The following is a 13327-nucleotide window of genomic DNA, read 5'->3' as shown; positions in this document are numbered from 1 at the left end:
TTCTGTCATACAGGAGAAAAAGACTCAGGTCAATGCTGTCAGGATGTATTGGGGAGTGAGGTGTAATGCTGTCTAGTGTTACTGTCTAATGTAAAAGTGATTTTCAGATACCTCTAGCTGACCTTTCAGGGAGTGCTGATTCACTTTGAGCTGCAACCTACACAATGCAGAAATCTGCTCTAAGCAATAGCTAGTTGTCCACAACAAAGGTCATAACTTTGCTTTTCAATTCTTCCCTAAGCTGATCTGCTGCTGGAGCCTTACAACAAATACCGTTTCCTTTCCAATGGGCATGTTACAATCCCGGGTCAGCAAGACAAAGACATGTTCGTGGAGACCATGGAAGCAATGAAGATCATGGGCATCCCAGATGAGGAGCAGATGGGTATGAATCCTCTGAAGAGCTTGAAAATGCAAGGAGTAGAAAGAGGGAGTAGACATATCTAAAGTGCACTTGAGCTCTAGACCCAAGAAAGTTCTACATAGTGAAAAGAGTGCAATTAGTATATTTAGTGGTTTTGGAGCAATCAGTCTCAGGATTTACCAGCACAATTCCAGCTGTTACATTTAGCCTTACAAGTTAAACAGCCAATGCAGACATGCCTCTGTTTGCTAGTTTTGTTCCCAGCCTAATGGCTCTTTATTCAACTTATTGATAACACATCCAAGATGGAAGTATTCCCTCTGAAACTGCTRTATGGAGATGAAGACATGTATGCCCAAGCCTAATTAAAGAACTGGCAACTTAATTTATTGTCAAGATGTCCTACTGTGCTGAGTTGAGTTGCATTTATATGTATGCTCTAGGGCATATCTTTGCTGTCAGATAAATCAGCTGCTGGTTCCAGCCACTTCAGCAAAGGTAGCTGGAATATTTTGCACTTGCTGTTCAAGGTGGGAAGTGYATTAAGTTTTCCTTTAGGCTTACAAGAATAATATCTGTAGTAGGTTTCATAACATGCCACTAAGAACATGTGTGTTTCTTTTCTGGCAGTAGCATCTGTACACATTTTGTTCACCCTGATGGATATTGAGGGTTTTGGGTTTTTTTCAGTCTACAGTGTAAGGTCTTCCTGTGAGTGACTGTTCACCTTGCTCAAGGCAACTAGAAACTTTGACAGGGAGCCTTGACATTTTGTATACACATAGAATTGAGAATTTATGCCACGTTATTGAAAGCTTTATTCCAGTCTTAGCATCTGAAACTGCCTTTGTGAGGTTCACCATTTGAAATAATTGAATACGTCGTTAGCAGTGGGCTGGTCATTTCCCTATATCATTAGCAGAACTTATAGGCACTTTGGTGCATGACCTGCTGTCCTTCATAAACTGTAATGACCACAGACCTTGGATCAGGGAACTGAAAGTCATACGGAGTTAAAGGAACAAAATCTATCCACTCTCGAATGCTTTATGCTCTAATTAACTAGCTCTTCCCTGTGTTCAAGAGGAACTTAAGAAAATAGTGGTTTTTGTCCTTCTAACTCTCACACACACAAAAAAATCAAAGTGTGTGGATGTTACAGGATGAGGTGTGGTCCTGGGTCCTTTCTCCTGCTCTTTTGCAGTGGGGATGAGAATGACTTAAATTCCCAGGCTGCCCAGTCTTGCGTGGTGAGGGGGACTGGGCAAGTCCTATATCCTGAACAGTAGTCTCACAGAGGAGCTATTTACCTATAATGTTTTTTCCCTAATTTTCAGATCAGTTTTGAGGATGCTGCAAAAGGCCTGAATTTCAGCACAGTCCCCACTCATCCAGTCATTGTCCCATTCTCATTTGAAGTCTACAATCACTAAGCATAAAGTGTCAGCACGTGCTACTCTTACCATGCCTGACAGGGCTTGAGCAGTGGGTGGTGACTGATCCTGAGCATCTTCTGTTTTCAAAGGTCTGCTGAAGGTTATCTCGGGCGTTCTTCAACTTGGCAACATCGTCTTCAAGAAGGAGCGCAACACAGACCAAGCCTCCATGCCAGACAACACAGGTACGCAGCCTCCCCACCACACACTACCCCAAATACAAACCCACAGAAATCTCCGGGAAAAAAAAGCCTGCCAGAAATTCTTGTACATAGAAGAGTGTGTTACAATACAGCGGGAGTGTTGGAGTGATTTGTGTGTGAGTGCATATTTTTTTTTAAGATAAATTATTTTTTTTGAGSATTGGAAGTGCTCCTTCTTATAGATGTGGATACGTTCATTGTTTTGCCAGCGTGTGTTTGCAGCCACCCATGGGTAGGAATGTGGCACTGCTCTTGTGACAAAGCTAGGCAGGAAATACGTGTCATGATCAAATTAAAAGGGCTATTCAACTGGAATATGTGTGTATTTTAGCAGGGTAGGAATGATGGCTCCTACAAGCCTGTGTTATCAGCCTTGCTTCAAGAATTAAAGGAAATATTTATTAAATCTGTAGGTAGACTTGTAACTGTAAGAGTAAGATGGATAGATCTGTGATGGGTATAAACCATACGTATGTATTTTAATTGCACTGCTCGTTGTTAGATGTGTAAATATTACCGTATTTCATTCGATGGAAGGCTATCTTTTGGAAGAGTTATCTCTCAGAGTTTCATTATAGATGCAGTGAAGAAATATGGTAAGAGGTTGCTAATTTCTCTGCAAGTATGATTATAATTTTAGCTATTATTATCTTGGAAATAATACTTAAAATGATGTTTTAGGAGAGAGAATAGACAGACTGATTTGGGACTGTTCATCTGAAAYAGAGTTGCCTCAAAGGCTAATCAGCAGATGAATCCAGATCAATTAGCCTGAATAAGAAGTCAGCATTTAGCAGTATTTTTGAGCTGATGGCAGAGCGCTGTTGACTTTTTGAAGCTTCTATGTTATGACTTCATGACACAAGATTATTGCATCAAATTTATTACTATGGCTACTAAGAAGCTCAATAACCTCTAATATGGATTGTAATTTCTTTTAGTTTAGGGAGGTTTGTTTTGTTTTTGAAGGTATCTTGCTTCATCTTATTAACTTGCTTTTCACTTGACATTTTTTAGAAGCTGTTTCATGACAAGGAGTGCAGTTGCAGGAATTTCTCCTGCCTTCTGTTAGGAAAAACAAAGGAACACTAACCTGGTTGTTGTATGCCCTTTTCTTGCTTAGCTGCTCAGAAAGTGTCTCACCTTTTGGGTATCAATGTGACGGATTTCACCAGAGGTATCCTGACCCCCCGCATCAAGGTTGGACGAGATTATGTCCAGAAAGCTCAGACCAAAGAACAGGTATGTACTCTGTAAAAGTGGATGAGTATTTAGCTTCATGGCAGCAAGATTAAAACTTGACAGGTATGTTGAAGGTTTCTGTAGCCTTTATAGCCTTTTGKTTTTTTGGCTGCAGTGTTTGGAACCATACTTGAATAACATACAATGGAAATTACGTCTAGTATTTGCTTGCTTCATCTGTATAGAGGTAGAAATTACCCTTTCCCTGCAGCACTTCTCTGCATCTGAAGAAAAGAAGAATGTGTCTCAGTTAAATTTGGTGACTGCCTCTCTCTAGGGAGAAAGTTCCTTTAGTGCTCGATGCAAGAATGACATTTCCGAGCTGCTGTAGAACAGGAAGCAGTTTTTGAGGAGGTCAGCTGCTGGGGTAAAAGAATTTGCCACTTGGCCTTGAAACTGGTYATATGTTTCTTAATATTCTTAACGTAGGCAGTGCTGAATGTGCTCTAAATGAARCCCAACCCAGGAGGGAGTTGCCATCTATGTGGGGCAAAGCCCCCATGTTTACTATCTGAGTGGGACTGCTTTCTATGWGGCTCCTTCACAAACACATCCTTATTCTCTGGGTTCATCAACATGCTCCCTAACATGAAAGAGAGTGGAAAGAGAACCCCAGATGAAATCTRGAGATAGTCACAGTCTGCATTTCCATTTTGATACTCATTTCCTTGCCATATAGTATTTCTGTATCAATCATGAGTAGTGGCAGTGAGGAAAATGTCAGGCTTCACAAGTCCTAAATTACAGAAAAAAAATGTGGTGCTTTTTTTTGAACCTCTTAAAATGCTATGAAGCTATAGCCTTTGGAGGTAGTAGACATCATTTTTATTTCTTGAATACGAGTCTTTGACTTCTTCAACAAGCAGGACTGTGAAATTTGTCACTGSCACACTAATTTAATAAGACAAATTGTTTGTATCTGTTTATGGAATATTGCGGAGCTGTCTGCTTTTCACTGTGAATAATCTCCGAAATGAGCCTTGTTCGGTGAGTCAGGTGAAGTAGAGAGGAGGCTGTAGTTGTGCTGTCGGTGCCAAAGCAGCGTGCTCACTCTGGACTCTAAAGCACCTCCTGTTTCTGTGTTTTTCTTGTCACTTTTCCTAGGCTGACTTTGCCATCGAGGCCCTGGCTAAAGCCACCTACGAGCGGATGTTCCGCTGGCTGGTCATGCGCATCAACAAGGCCTTGGATAAGACCAAGCGGCAGGGCGCCTCCTTCATTGGGATCCTTGACATCGCAGGCTTCGAGATTTTTGAGGTAAGGTGGTGCCTGCTTCTTGTTGTCTGCACAGTTTACTCTGAAGCAAAGAGCACGGAAGAAAATCACCTAGAATCTGGAAAGAGTAGAATAATTTTGCAAAAGATGTGTATTTCACTTTTGAATTGGAGATCTCTGTTGATATGAATTGGCAGAGAAGTTATTAAATAATATGTCAAAGGGCTTTGTTCTCTAGTGTTCTATGTACTCTGTATGTTCTGGTGCTTACGATGCTTTTGGCAGGTGCATCACAAATATTTTAACTTTATAGTTCTGTCTGTTCTTGATTCACTACCCTAGAGAGTCTAAATGTATTCTACCCTACGGAAAAAAAGATTTTCCAATACCATTCGGAGTTAGGGGTCACAGTCGGACCTAGTGTTTCATGGCTGATTAGTCTGCCTCAAAGCATTCAAAGTGTGATTCTCTGTAACCTTTCAGCATTGCAAAAAGTGTTTCTAACGATTTTTTATCTTCCTGCTGATGGACTTTGGAAAAGACAAAGGGTCGATCAAATCAGATTCAAAGCACATTCTGACCTGTGTGTGCTCCTTTCTGCCAACTACTTTTGAGGAGATAGGATCAAGGACGAGTGTAGTTTCCTCCCTTCCTCTCTGTCATTTCTGGCCACACCACTGTAAGCCCCTTATGCCATTCAACTCACAAATCCTAAAAAACATTATTTTTCTATGAATAGCTTGCAATTTAGCCAGTCTATAGAGGGCAGTTTGAACATAAAAAAGTAGAGCAAGAGAAATGTAGGAGTTGAAGAGCTTAGGGAAAGACAGAGATGAAAAAAAGGGAAGCGAGAGCTCCCTCTGTAGACAGCAGTGAGTTGTTAGGGCGGATTGTTGCYTCCTGAAACTACAGTTCGGGAATGTTGCTTCCCGTAATACTTGGTCTGGAATAACCAGAGGCTGCCCTAAGAAAAGAACTGTCCTGTCATCCCCATCCATCCCAGCCAGTCAACTCCTGTCACCCGAGTTGTGCAGCTGAAGAYGAATTGGAGCCATTTGTATGTGAAGTTGAAAATAATGCTATAGGAAAATTCAGTTAATCTTGTTAATCTTGTCCCTGGAGTTTGAAGAAACCTGGAGGTTTTGAACAAACCACTTCCATGACTTCTCTTCCCCTGTGATGGGAGGAATGTATGAGAATTAAAACAGTGCTTAGAAATCTATCCTTAGGATCTATAAGTTTAGAATTTGGGAGAAAACCAGGGACTTTTCTGATCCCAGCTTAAGTGGCTGCAGTAATTCTTCTGTTGTTCATGAGTAAACTTCCTTTTGCAGAGTGTGAGGAACAGTGGGTACGAACTCCCACAGGAGCTGTAGCAGTGAGGTAGTCACGTGTGATGGGAAATGCAGTTCAGGAGCAAAAGGGGTTAAGTGCAAAGTGCTGTCTACCTCAGGGATTACACAGAACACTCAGAATTCCTCAGCTACGGATGTGATCTTTAGCACTAACAAAATAGTATGTATGTCCTCAAAAGCAACTATTGAAATACTCTCTGTCTTTTTCTTCGTTAGCTGAATTCCTTTGAGCAGTTGTGTATTAATTACACAAATGAAAAGTTGCAGCAGCTCTTTAACCACACCATGTTCATTCTGGAGCAAGAGGAGTACCAAAGGGAGGGCATAGAATGGAATTTCATTGACTTTGGCCTGGATCTTCAGCCCTGCATCGATCTCATAGAAAAGCCGGTAAGAAGCCGCCTTCTGCTACACTCAGGTAGCAACAAATGGCCGTGTTTATTTTGCCATCAAGCGTACGAGGCAGATTACAAAAGCCAGAAAGCGAGTTTCCCGTCCTCTACTGACAAAGTAGTTTGCTTAGAAAACAACAGCTTCTTCCTTGTCTAAAACTATACAGGACCAATGAATTTGTTAGTATCCCTCTTACAGAATGTATTGTATGTATGTAGATCACCTAATTGACCATTGGTCTTGTCCCAACTTTTCTTGCTCTGGTTAGACCTGCGTGGCGCAAGGTGCAGAATTGGTGCTAGGTGCATATCTGTGGCTTGGCATATGTGGTGAAAACTGCTTTCGTGGCCTGCAAGGACCATGAGGAACCATAAACCTCCAGTGCTTTCATTTTGCTCTAAGGAAGCCTGGAAATCCATGTTTCTTGGTAGTTGTTCAAATAGTGAGGGCTAATATGTGACATTTTCTGCTATTGTCTCTGGATTTATACAGACACTTCTGTATATCTGGAGAACTGAGTGATAGGATTTCTTTTGTTGTTTTTTTTTCCAAGGAACGTTACAAAAATACTTACTGTCATGAAAGAGACCTTCCTTATAGGAGGATGTTCAGAATTATGTTTATGTTCAGAATCCAGATGGAGACCTTGGAGGCTTATTTGCATTTTCTATTAGTACAAAAGTAGCTAAACCGATATGATAGGGGATCAAATTTGCATATTCTTTTTTTCTAGCTGTCTAAAGCTATTAATCATGTATTAATGCTGTTTTCATGTTTCCCTCCTTCAAGGCTGGGCCTCCTGGTATACTGGCGCTGCTGGATGAGGAGTGCTGGTTCCCAAAAGCGACAGACAAAAGCTTTGTGGAAAAGGTTGTGCAAGAGCAAGGCACCCACCCCAAATTCCAGAAACCAAAGCAGCTGAAAGACAAAGCTGATTTCTGCATCATACATTATGCTGGCAAGGTAAAAGATTAGTAGTTACAACATGAACATTCCTAACATCTGTTATGTTTTTGATGCATAACTGTTTGTTTCTTAAAAAAATGTTTGATTCCCAGTATGACTGATTACCTATGGGAGACCAGGGGAAACCAGTGGGAGACCTAACAGGTTTGGGGTTTTTTTTTTTTTTTTTTTATTCCCCACCACTGTAAGTGTCTGTACAGCCAAGGTAACTTGTCCACAAGGGACTATACATACGTATAGCTGAAGACATGTCAAGTTGTGACCACTTTAAATTTGTTTTCTGTAACTTGGTGAAAACTGAAGGTACTTTTCCGAGAGCTTAGATAAAGACTCATCACCAAAAGTGAGGAAGCAGTGTTTTTTTCTCATACTCTGATACTGTGTATCCATTCCTTTTATTGACAGAATAGACTATGTTTGTTAGCATTTGGAATTTGCAGCTGTGCTTGCATAGATGTCTTTGAAAGGCAAGTCAAAGAATGATTTGCTAATCTCTTGTTGCTTGTGAAAGCCTCRGTGTTTCATTTTTTAGCCTTGCAGGATCTTGTTGCATCCTGTGCTACAGAAAATCCTCCCTGGTTTCTTGACATGTTTATTTTCTTTAGGTGGATTATAAAGCAGATGAGTGGCTGATGAAGAATATGGATCCACTGAACGACAACATTGCTACTCTTCTGCACCAGTCATCGGATAAGTTTGTGTCCGAGCTGTGGAAAGACGGTATGTTATTAATCCTTTTTCTTCTTTTTGTTTTACATGGAAGAATTTTACTTGCTCATCTAAAGTCTGTAAGAAATGCCACGTTATTGTAGACTAAACCACGAAGATGAGCCTTGTTTGGATCTTTCTTTGCTTAGAAAATACATGATATTATATTAAAAACTTACTGTATCTGAAGAGAAAGGTTCACATGCATCAACTTATGTTTAGCTTGCTACTCATATAGCAGTTATTTCTCCAAACCAAGAGCACCAGGCTAAAACATGAATGTACCATTATGTCCCAGCAGCTGACCAATAGCTGCAGCGCTGAAACACAAGATCCGAGGCTGAACCTAGGCTTTTAGTCCYGCAACCAGTGTGTTCTTGCTGCGGTGTCATTTGGTATTTTACTCTTTCTTCTCTGGGTTTATCTGCTTTTGAGTCTTACTGTTGCTGTCACTTTCTGTCTTGGGTTTTCTTTGACGTCTCTGTCTGTTGCAGAGATGCAGAACGTTCAGAGAGCCTATTTCTATCAACACTTTCCTATTCTTCATCTAGAACCAGGTGACTGAGAAACCCAGCTGTCGTGTCATGTGTGTAATGCATCCTAGAGCCATGCAAGACATGCTTCCGTTAACTTCTCTCTGTCCCTTTGCTCTACCTGCTTGTCTTTCTTGTTCATTTCCTTTGCTTTGTGCTAGTAGTTCCTCATGGACTTCACAACAAAAGCCAAACTCTCACCTTGCAAGTGGATACACGAAAAATCCGGATACATTCAGGTGCTAATGATGCTCTTGCAAGAGTTGCATAGGAACAGCTAAAAGCAAATACCTGCCAACCATTTGAACATAGAGCAAGCAAGGCTGTGTTTCATTTCAAGCTTTGGAAGGAAGATTCCTGAGACTACATTTAATTTGAAGTTAAGTTCAATACTGATTCTAGTGATGAGGCTTAACTWCAGCAGCTGATGATTTTAAAAGAAAGTTAGTCTGGCCAAGTAACTTCTATAGCATCAAAAATGACTATCAGCAACTTGTGCCTAACAAGGCATTTGCTCTTTGAGGCTGACAAAATCCTTTTGGACTTCACACGTCAACTGGAACACAGCTGATGAGTTCTCGTGTACTGTCCTTAGCTGAATCTTCTGTTGCAAGCAGCTGTCTTTTTTTGCTGTCTTGATGTGGACCACAGGGCTCAAGGTTTTAAGAGGATTGTTCCAGCCGGAACCTGGGRCACTCTTCTGTGCATTTCCCTGTGAGGTCATCTAGTAACAGAACCTTCTTTTCTTTATGATAAGACAACCTTGACCCTATTCTTACAGTTGCTTTGGAAGTGTGCAGTTGTAAAGTAATATTCAGTTTGAATGTGTCTATCTCTTACTGTTTGTTCTTTTGTAGGGACTTCTTTTGATGGAATTTGGTTTCAATCAGAAGCCAATTACTATTTGCTGAAGTGAAGATAGGGAACCCAAGAGTGAGCACCCACCAAAGATTAAGGACTTCAAGCTACTAGTTCTCTTTAAGGAAAATTGTGTTCAGGAGTGTGGGAATTTATAGGGATATGGCTTTTTCTTGGTTGCATGGCTGAGTTTTTGTCTCAGCATTGTAAAACAATGAGGAAGAATATTTTAGTTTCTACGTGCCCCTGCTACTTTGAGATCTAGTAGTCTTTGACTGGGGGGAATGCGTATACGGAGTCCACCAGTCAAGAGGGTAGCTCTGTAAGTGCTTGGAAAGCACTGTGGCATAGAGTAGCCAACTGTTGGGGCAGGGTTTTCAGACTTTCTGCCAACAGCAGTGAATTCTCCCAGTTCTAGTCTCAAAGTCATAGAGTACTTGTACTCCAAAAATAGTTCAAACAGTGGTAACCTTGAAGTTGGGTGTGTGTCACAGCTTCATACCACGTTTGCTCAGTTTACAAGTAGATATGACTTTTCTGAATGCCCATCCTGGCAGTTCTTCCTGTATGTAATGCAAGAGTCAAACTGGGCTTTTTTTCTAACTGTGGCCCTGTTTGGATTAGAGTTAACTAAGAGTTGACTCTTCTGGGCTAGCAGCTAGAACTCTTGGTTTGTCATTGTCTCCATTGCAACCTAAGCATCTGAAACTTACTGCRCCACTTCTAGACTGCTCTTCCAGAGCTGCCCTCCAGAGTGTCAGCAGAGTGTGTTTGGGAGTAAGTTTGACTCCGTTACTCAAACTTCCTGTAGTGAGCTGGGGTTTTTTTTCCATATTTATTTATTTTTCCCCTCCTCCTTCCTGCTCCTATCCCTGCACAAATACTATACAGGAGTCGACATCTGTGTAGAGATGAAGCAAAAAGGATCCTGCAGCGCCTCTCATTTATCCCGTTCTATCCAGATGTTCGTTGTACATTCCAATATGTCCATTGGTTGTGGCAGAATTGTAATGTTCTTTCTTGTGCTCTCTCTAGTTGATCGTATTGTTGGGCTGGATCAAGTGGCTGGCATGTCAGATACAGCCTTGCCAGGGGCCTTTAAAACCAGGAAGGGTATGTTCCGAACAGTGGGACAGCTTTACAAGGAACAGCTGGCTAAACTGATGGCTACCTTAAGGAACACCAACCCCAACTTTGTCCGTTGCATCATCCCCAACCATGAGAAAAAGGTAAGGGCAACAACATCTCAACACATGCCRTCTTAAATGGGCTTTCTGGAGGATATGACTGAATTTCTATCCCTTGTCAGGTTTTGCAAGGGATCTTATAGAGGTCCTCTTTTTCTCAGTATGTTTTGAAGATCATCCTAAATAAGTGCCTGCTTGCTGGATTTTTGAGACTGAGTTCTTCTTAAGATGACCTAAGAACCTTCACTTCATTCTCACTGAGGCCTGTAGCTACTGGTGTTGCTCAGCAGTCAGTGTTGGGTCCAGTCTTGGAGAGTAGGGTGGAGAGGAGCCTCATGGAGGTCAACAAGGGGAAGTGCAGGGTCCTGCACCAAGCAGGATAGGTGTGTGTTTGACCTTCTAGAGGGCTGCTCTGCAGAGAAGTACCTGGGTGTCCCAGTGTACAACAAGTTGAACGTAAGCTAATATTGTGGTCTCGTGGTCTAGAAGACCAATGGTATCCTGAGGTGCATTAAGAAGAGCATCTCCAGCAGATCAAGGGATTGTCCCTCCCCTACACAGCCCGGGTGAGGCACAGCAAGGGTACTTTGTCTATCTCTGGACTCCCCAGTACAAGAGGAGCATGGAACTTTTGGAGAAGGCCCAGCATAGAGCTACAGAGATTATCAGGGACTGGAGCATCTGTCCTATGAGGAGAAGCTGAGAGAGCTGGGCCTGTTCAGCCTAAAGAAGAGAAGGCTGAGAGTTGATCTTATCAATGTGTGTAAATACCTTGAGGGAGCTGGACAGACTTTTTTCAGTGGTGGCCAGCAGTAGAACAAGAGGCAGTGGCCATGAACTGAAYCACAGGAAATCTCACCTGAATTTGGGGAGAAACTTCTTCAGTGTGAGGGTGACAGAGCACTGGAACAGGTTGCCTAGAGAGGTTGTGGAGTCTCCTTCTCTGGAGATATTAAAAATTTGCCTTGACGTGATCGTAGGCAACGTGCTCTAGGTGTCTCTGCTCCCAAGCTTAGTTAATCTGTTATTCTGTGAAAAGGTTGGGACCTTGTTGCTTTGAAAACAAATAAATAAAAGTGGGAATATAGCGGGGGGGTAAACCTTTCATGTAAAAGCTGTATGTTACTTATAAAAATCTGCTTTTCTTCACTAGGCTGGCAAATTGGATCCTCATTTGGTCCTCGATCAACTTCGCTGTAATGGGGTGCTGGAAGGAATCCGTATCTGTCGTCAGGGCTTCCCTAACAGAGTCGTCTTCCAGGAATTCAGACAAAGGTATAGCCTTGAAAAGAAGCTGAAGCAGTCTTTAACCTTGCAAAATTCAGACGTAGCTTCAGTAACTGAAATATTTTATTAAAACTTAATTGCCACTGTTTTGGAAGTCAGTGATGTAGAACATTGGTCTCTTCCTCATCCCTGGCCCAAAGTCTCCAAGAGCAGCTATGATTTCTTCTCTGGTGAACATCTACTTAAGATGAGGGGTAGAGKACATCATCTAAGACTTCTCATTGTRCTATCTAGAGAGGCAGCATTTTTATTCTTTCAACAATACCAGAAACTCATAATGCCATAGAAATTAATTACTGAAAATTTCTAGATATCCATATCTAACTAGTCTAATGCTTTGTTCTCTTCAGATATGAAATCTTAACTCCAAATGCAATTCCCAAAGGATTTATGGATGGAAAGCAGGCTTGTGTGCTGATGGTAAGATATCCCATATGCTCTATTTGAATAAATTACATGGAAATGCTGGGGAAATTCAAGTGATGCATTCCATAGACATTTTAAATATATCTCATACGCGCAGACTGAAACTCCAAAATCCCATGTTTTGTCAGGGAGAAGGAGGATGCAAAAAGGTGTGCCAGGGCTTCATGGTTGTAGGCAATTGGCTCGTATGAGGCTCAATAATACTAGACAAAGAGAATCTTTTATTTTCCACAGATGTGTACACTTTGAAATGCTAGCAGTACTAATAGAATCAAAATGTTGAGAGGCATGAACATTGTCTGTGGTGCATGCTTGAAATAGGGGTTTCAAGGCAAGCTCTTAGGAATAGCCTGCTGATGACAAGCACTTTCAGTGAAGACTCCAGTTAATTTCTGCAGAATTGCCTCCTTTGACAGGAAAGCTTTTGCTTTAAGATGCAGAGAAGTTGAATTGAAATTGACTGTAAAGGCTTCTTTTTTATCCTTGAAGCAGTATACCTTCTTCTTCTTAACTGGTATAAGTATCGATAACAAATTCTTTAAATGAAGGGAAAACTGGCTGGGGTACTTTTTTTCTGGCAAAGGAAAAGAAAAATTAAATAGGATCAACAGAAGATTTTCCCTTTAGGAAAGGAAAAAGATGGCTGAGACATTGAGAGCAGATGCATGTTTCTCAGAGTAGCCTTGTAGTTCTGAGTACTTGACGTGATGCTGCATTAAACAGCACTTTCTATCATATTTTCTGTCCTTTGCTGCCTCCATCTCCTGCTGTGCTTGAGTGAGCTCCAGCTGCTCTAATTGGGACAGGGCCCTTTTGGGACCTAAGGGGTATTTTGTAGCCATGAGAGACAGATAAATTTTGTGATGCTTCACATGAAGCAATCTTTATATGAGTTATATTCTTCTCCTTGTCTCATTTTAGATCAAAGCATTGGAGCTGGATTCCAACCTTTATCGAATTGGACAGAGCAAAGTGTTTTTCAGAGCTGGAGTCCTTGCTCATCTTGAAGAAGAGAGAGACCTGAAGATCACAGATGTCATTATTGGCTTCCAAGCGTGCTGCAGAGGCTACCTGGCCAGAAAGTAAGCACCATATTCTGTAATGTACAATATACACATGCATACTCCTCTCACTGAGGTACAAGGTTTTCAAAA

General features: G+C 41.5%; 1 protein-coding gene across 1 annotated transcript in view; it reads left to right on the top strand.

Annotated features, from left to right (window-relative positions):
* Positions 1–13327, top strand: part of MYH9 (myosin heavy chain 9) — a 69503-nt gene that overhangs the window by 40113 nt on the left and 16063 nt on the right. The window contains exons 9-19 of the mRNA XM_026052243.1: positions 242–385; positions 1890–1985; positions 3127–3245; positions 4350–4502; positions 6032–6205; positions 6998–7171; positions 7780–7894; positions 10309–10502; positions 11614–11735; positions 12098–12167; positions 13095–13255. Of these exons, the coding sequence (XP_025908028.1) occupies positions 242–385; positions 1890–1985; positions 3127–3245; positions 4350–4502; positions 6032–6205; positions 6998–7171; positions 7780–7894; positions 10309–10502; positions 11614–11735; positions 12098–12167; positions 13095–13255 (1522 nt within the window). The remainder of the gene's footprint in view (positions 1–241; positions 386–1889; positions 1986–3126; positions 3246–4349; positions 4503–6031; positions 6206–6997; positions 7172–7779; positions 7895–10308; positions 10503–11613; positions 11736–12097; positions 12168–13094; positions 13256–13327) is intronic.

This window comes from Nothoprocta perdicaria, unplaced genomic scaffold (assembly GCF_003342845.1).
Source record: "Nothoprocta perdicaria isolate Ctin4 unplaced genomic scaffold, notPer1 scaffold_86, whole genome shotgun sequence".
Lineage (NCBI taxonomy): Eukaryota > Metazoa > Chordata > Aves > Tinamiformes > Tinamidae > Nothoprocta > Nothoprocta perdicaria.
The sequence above is the reverse complement of the archived record's forward strand: the minus strand, read 5'-3'. Positions and strand labels throughout refer to the sequence as shown.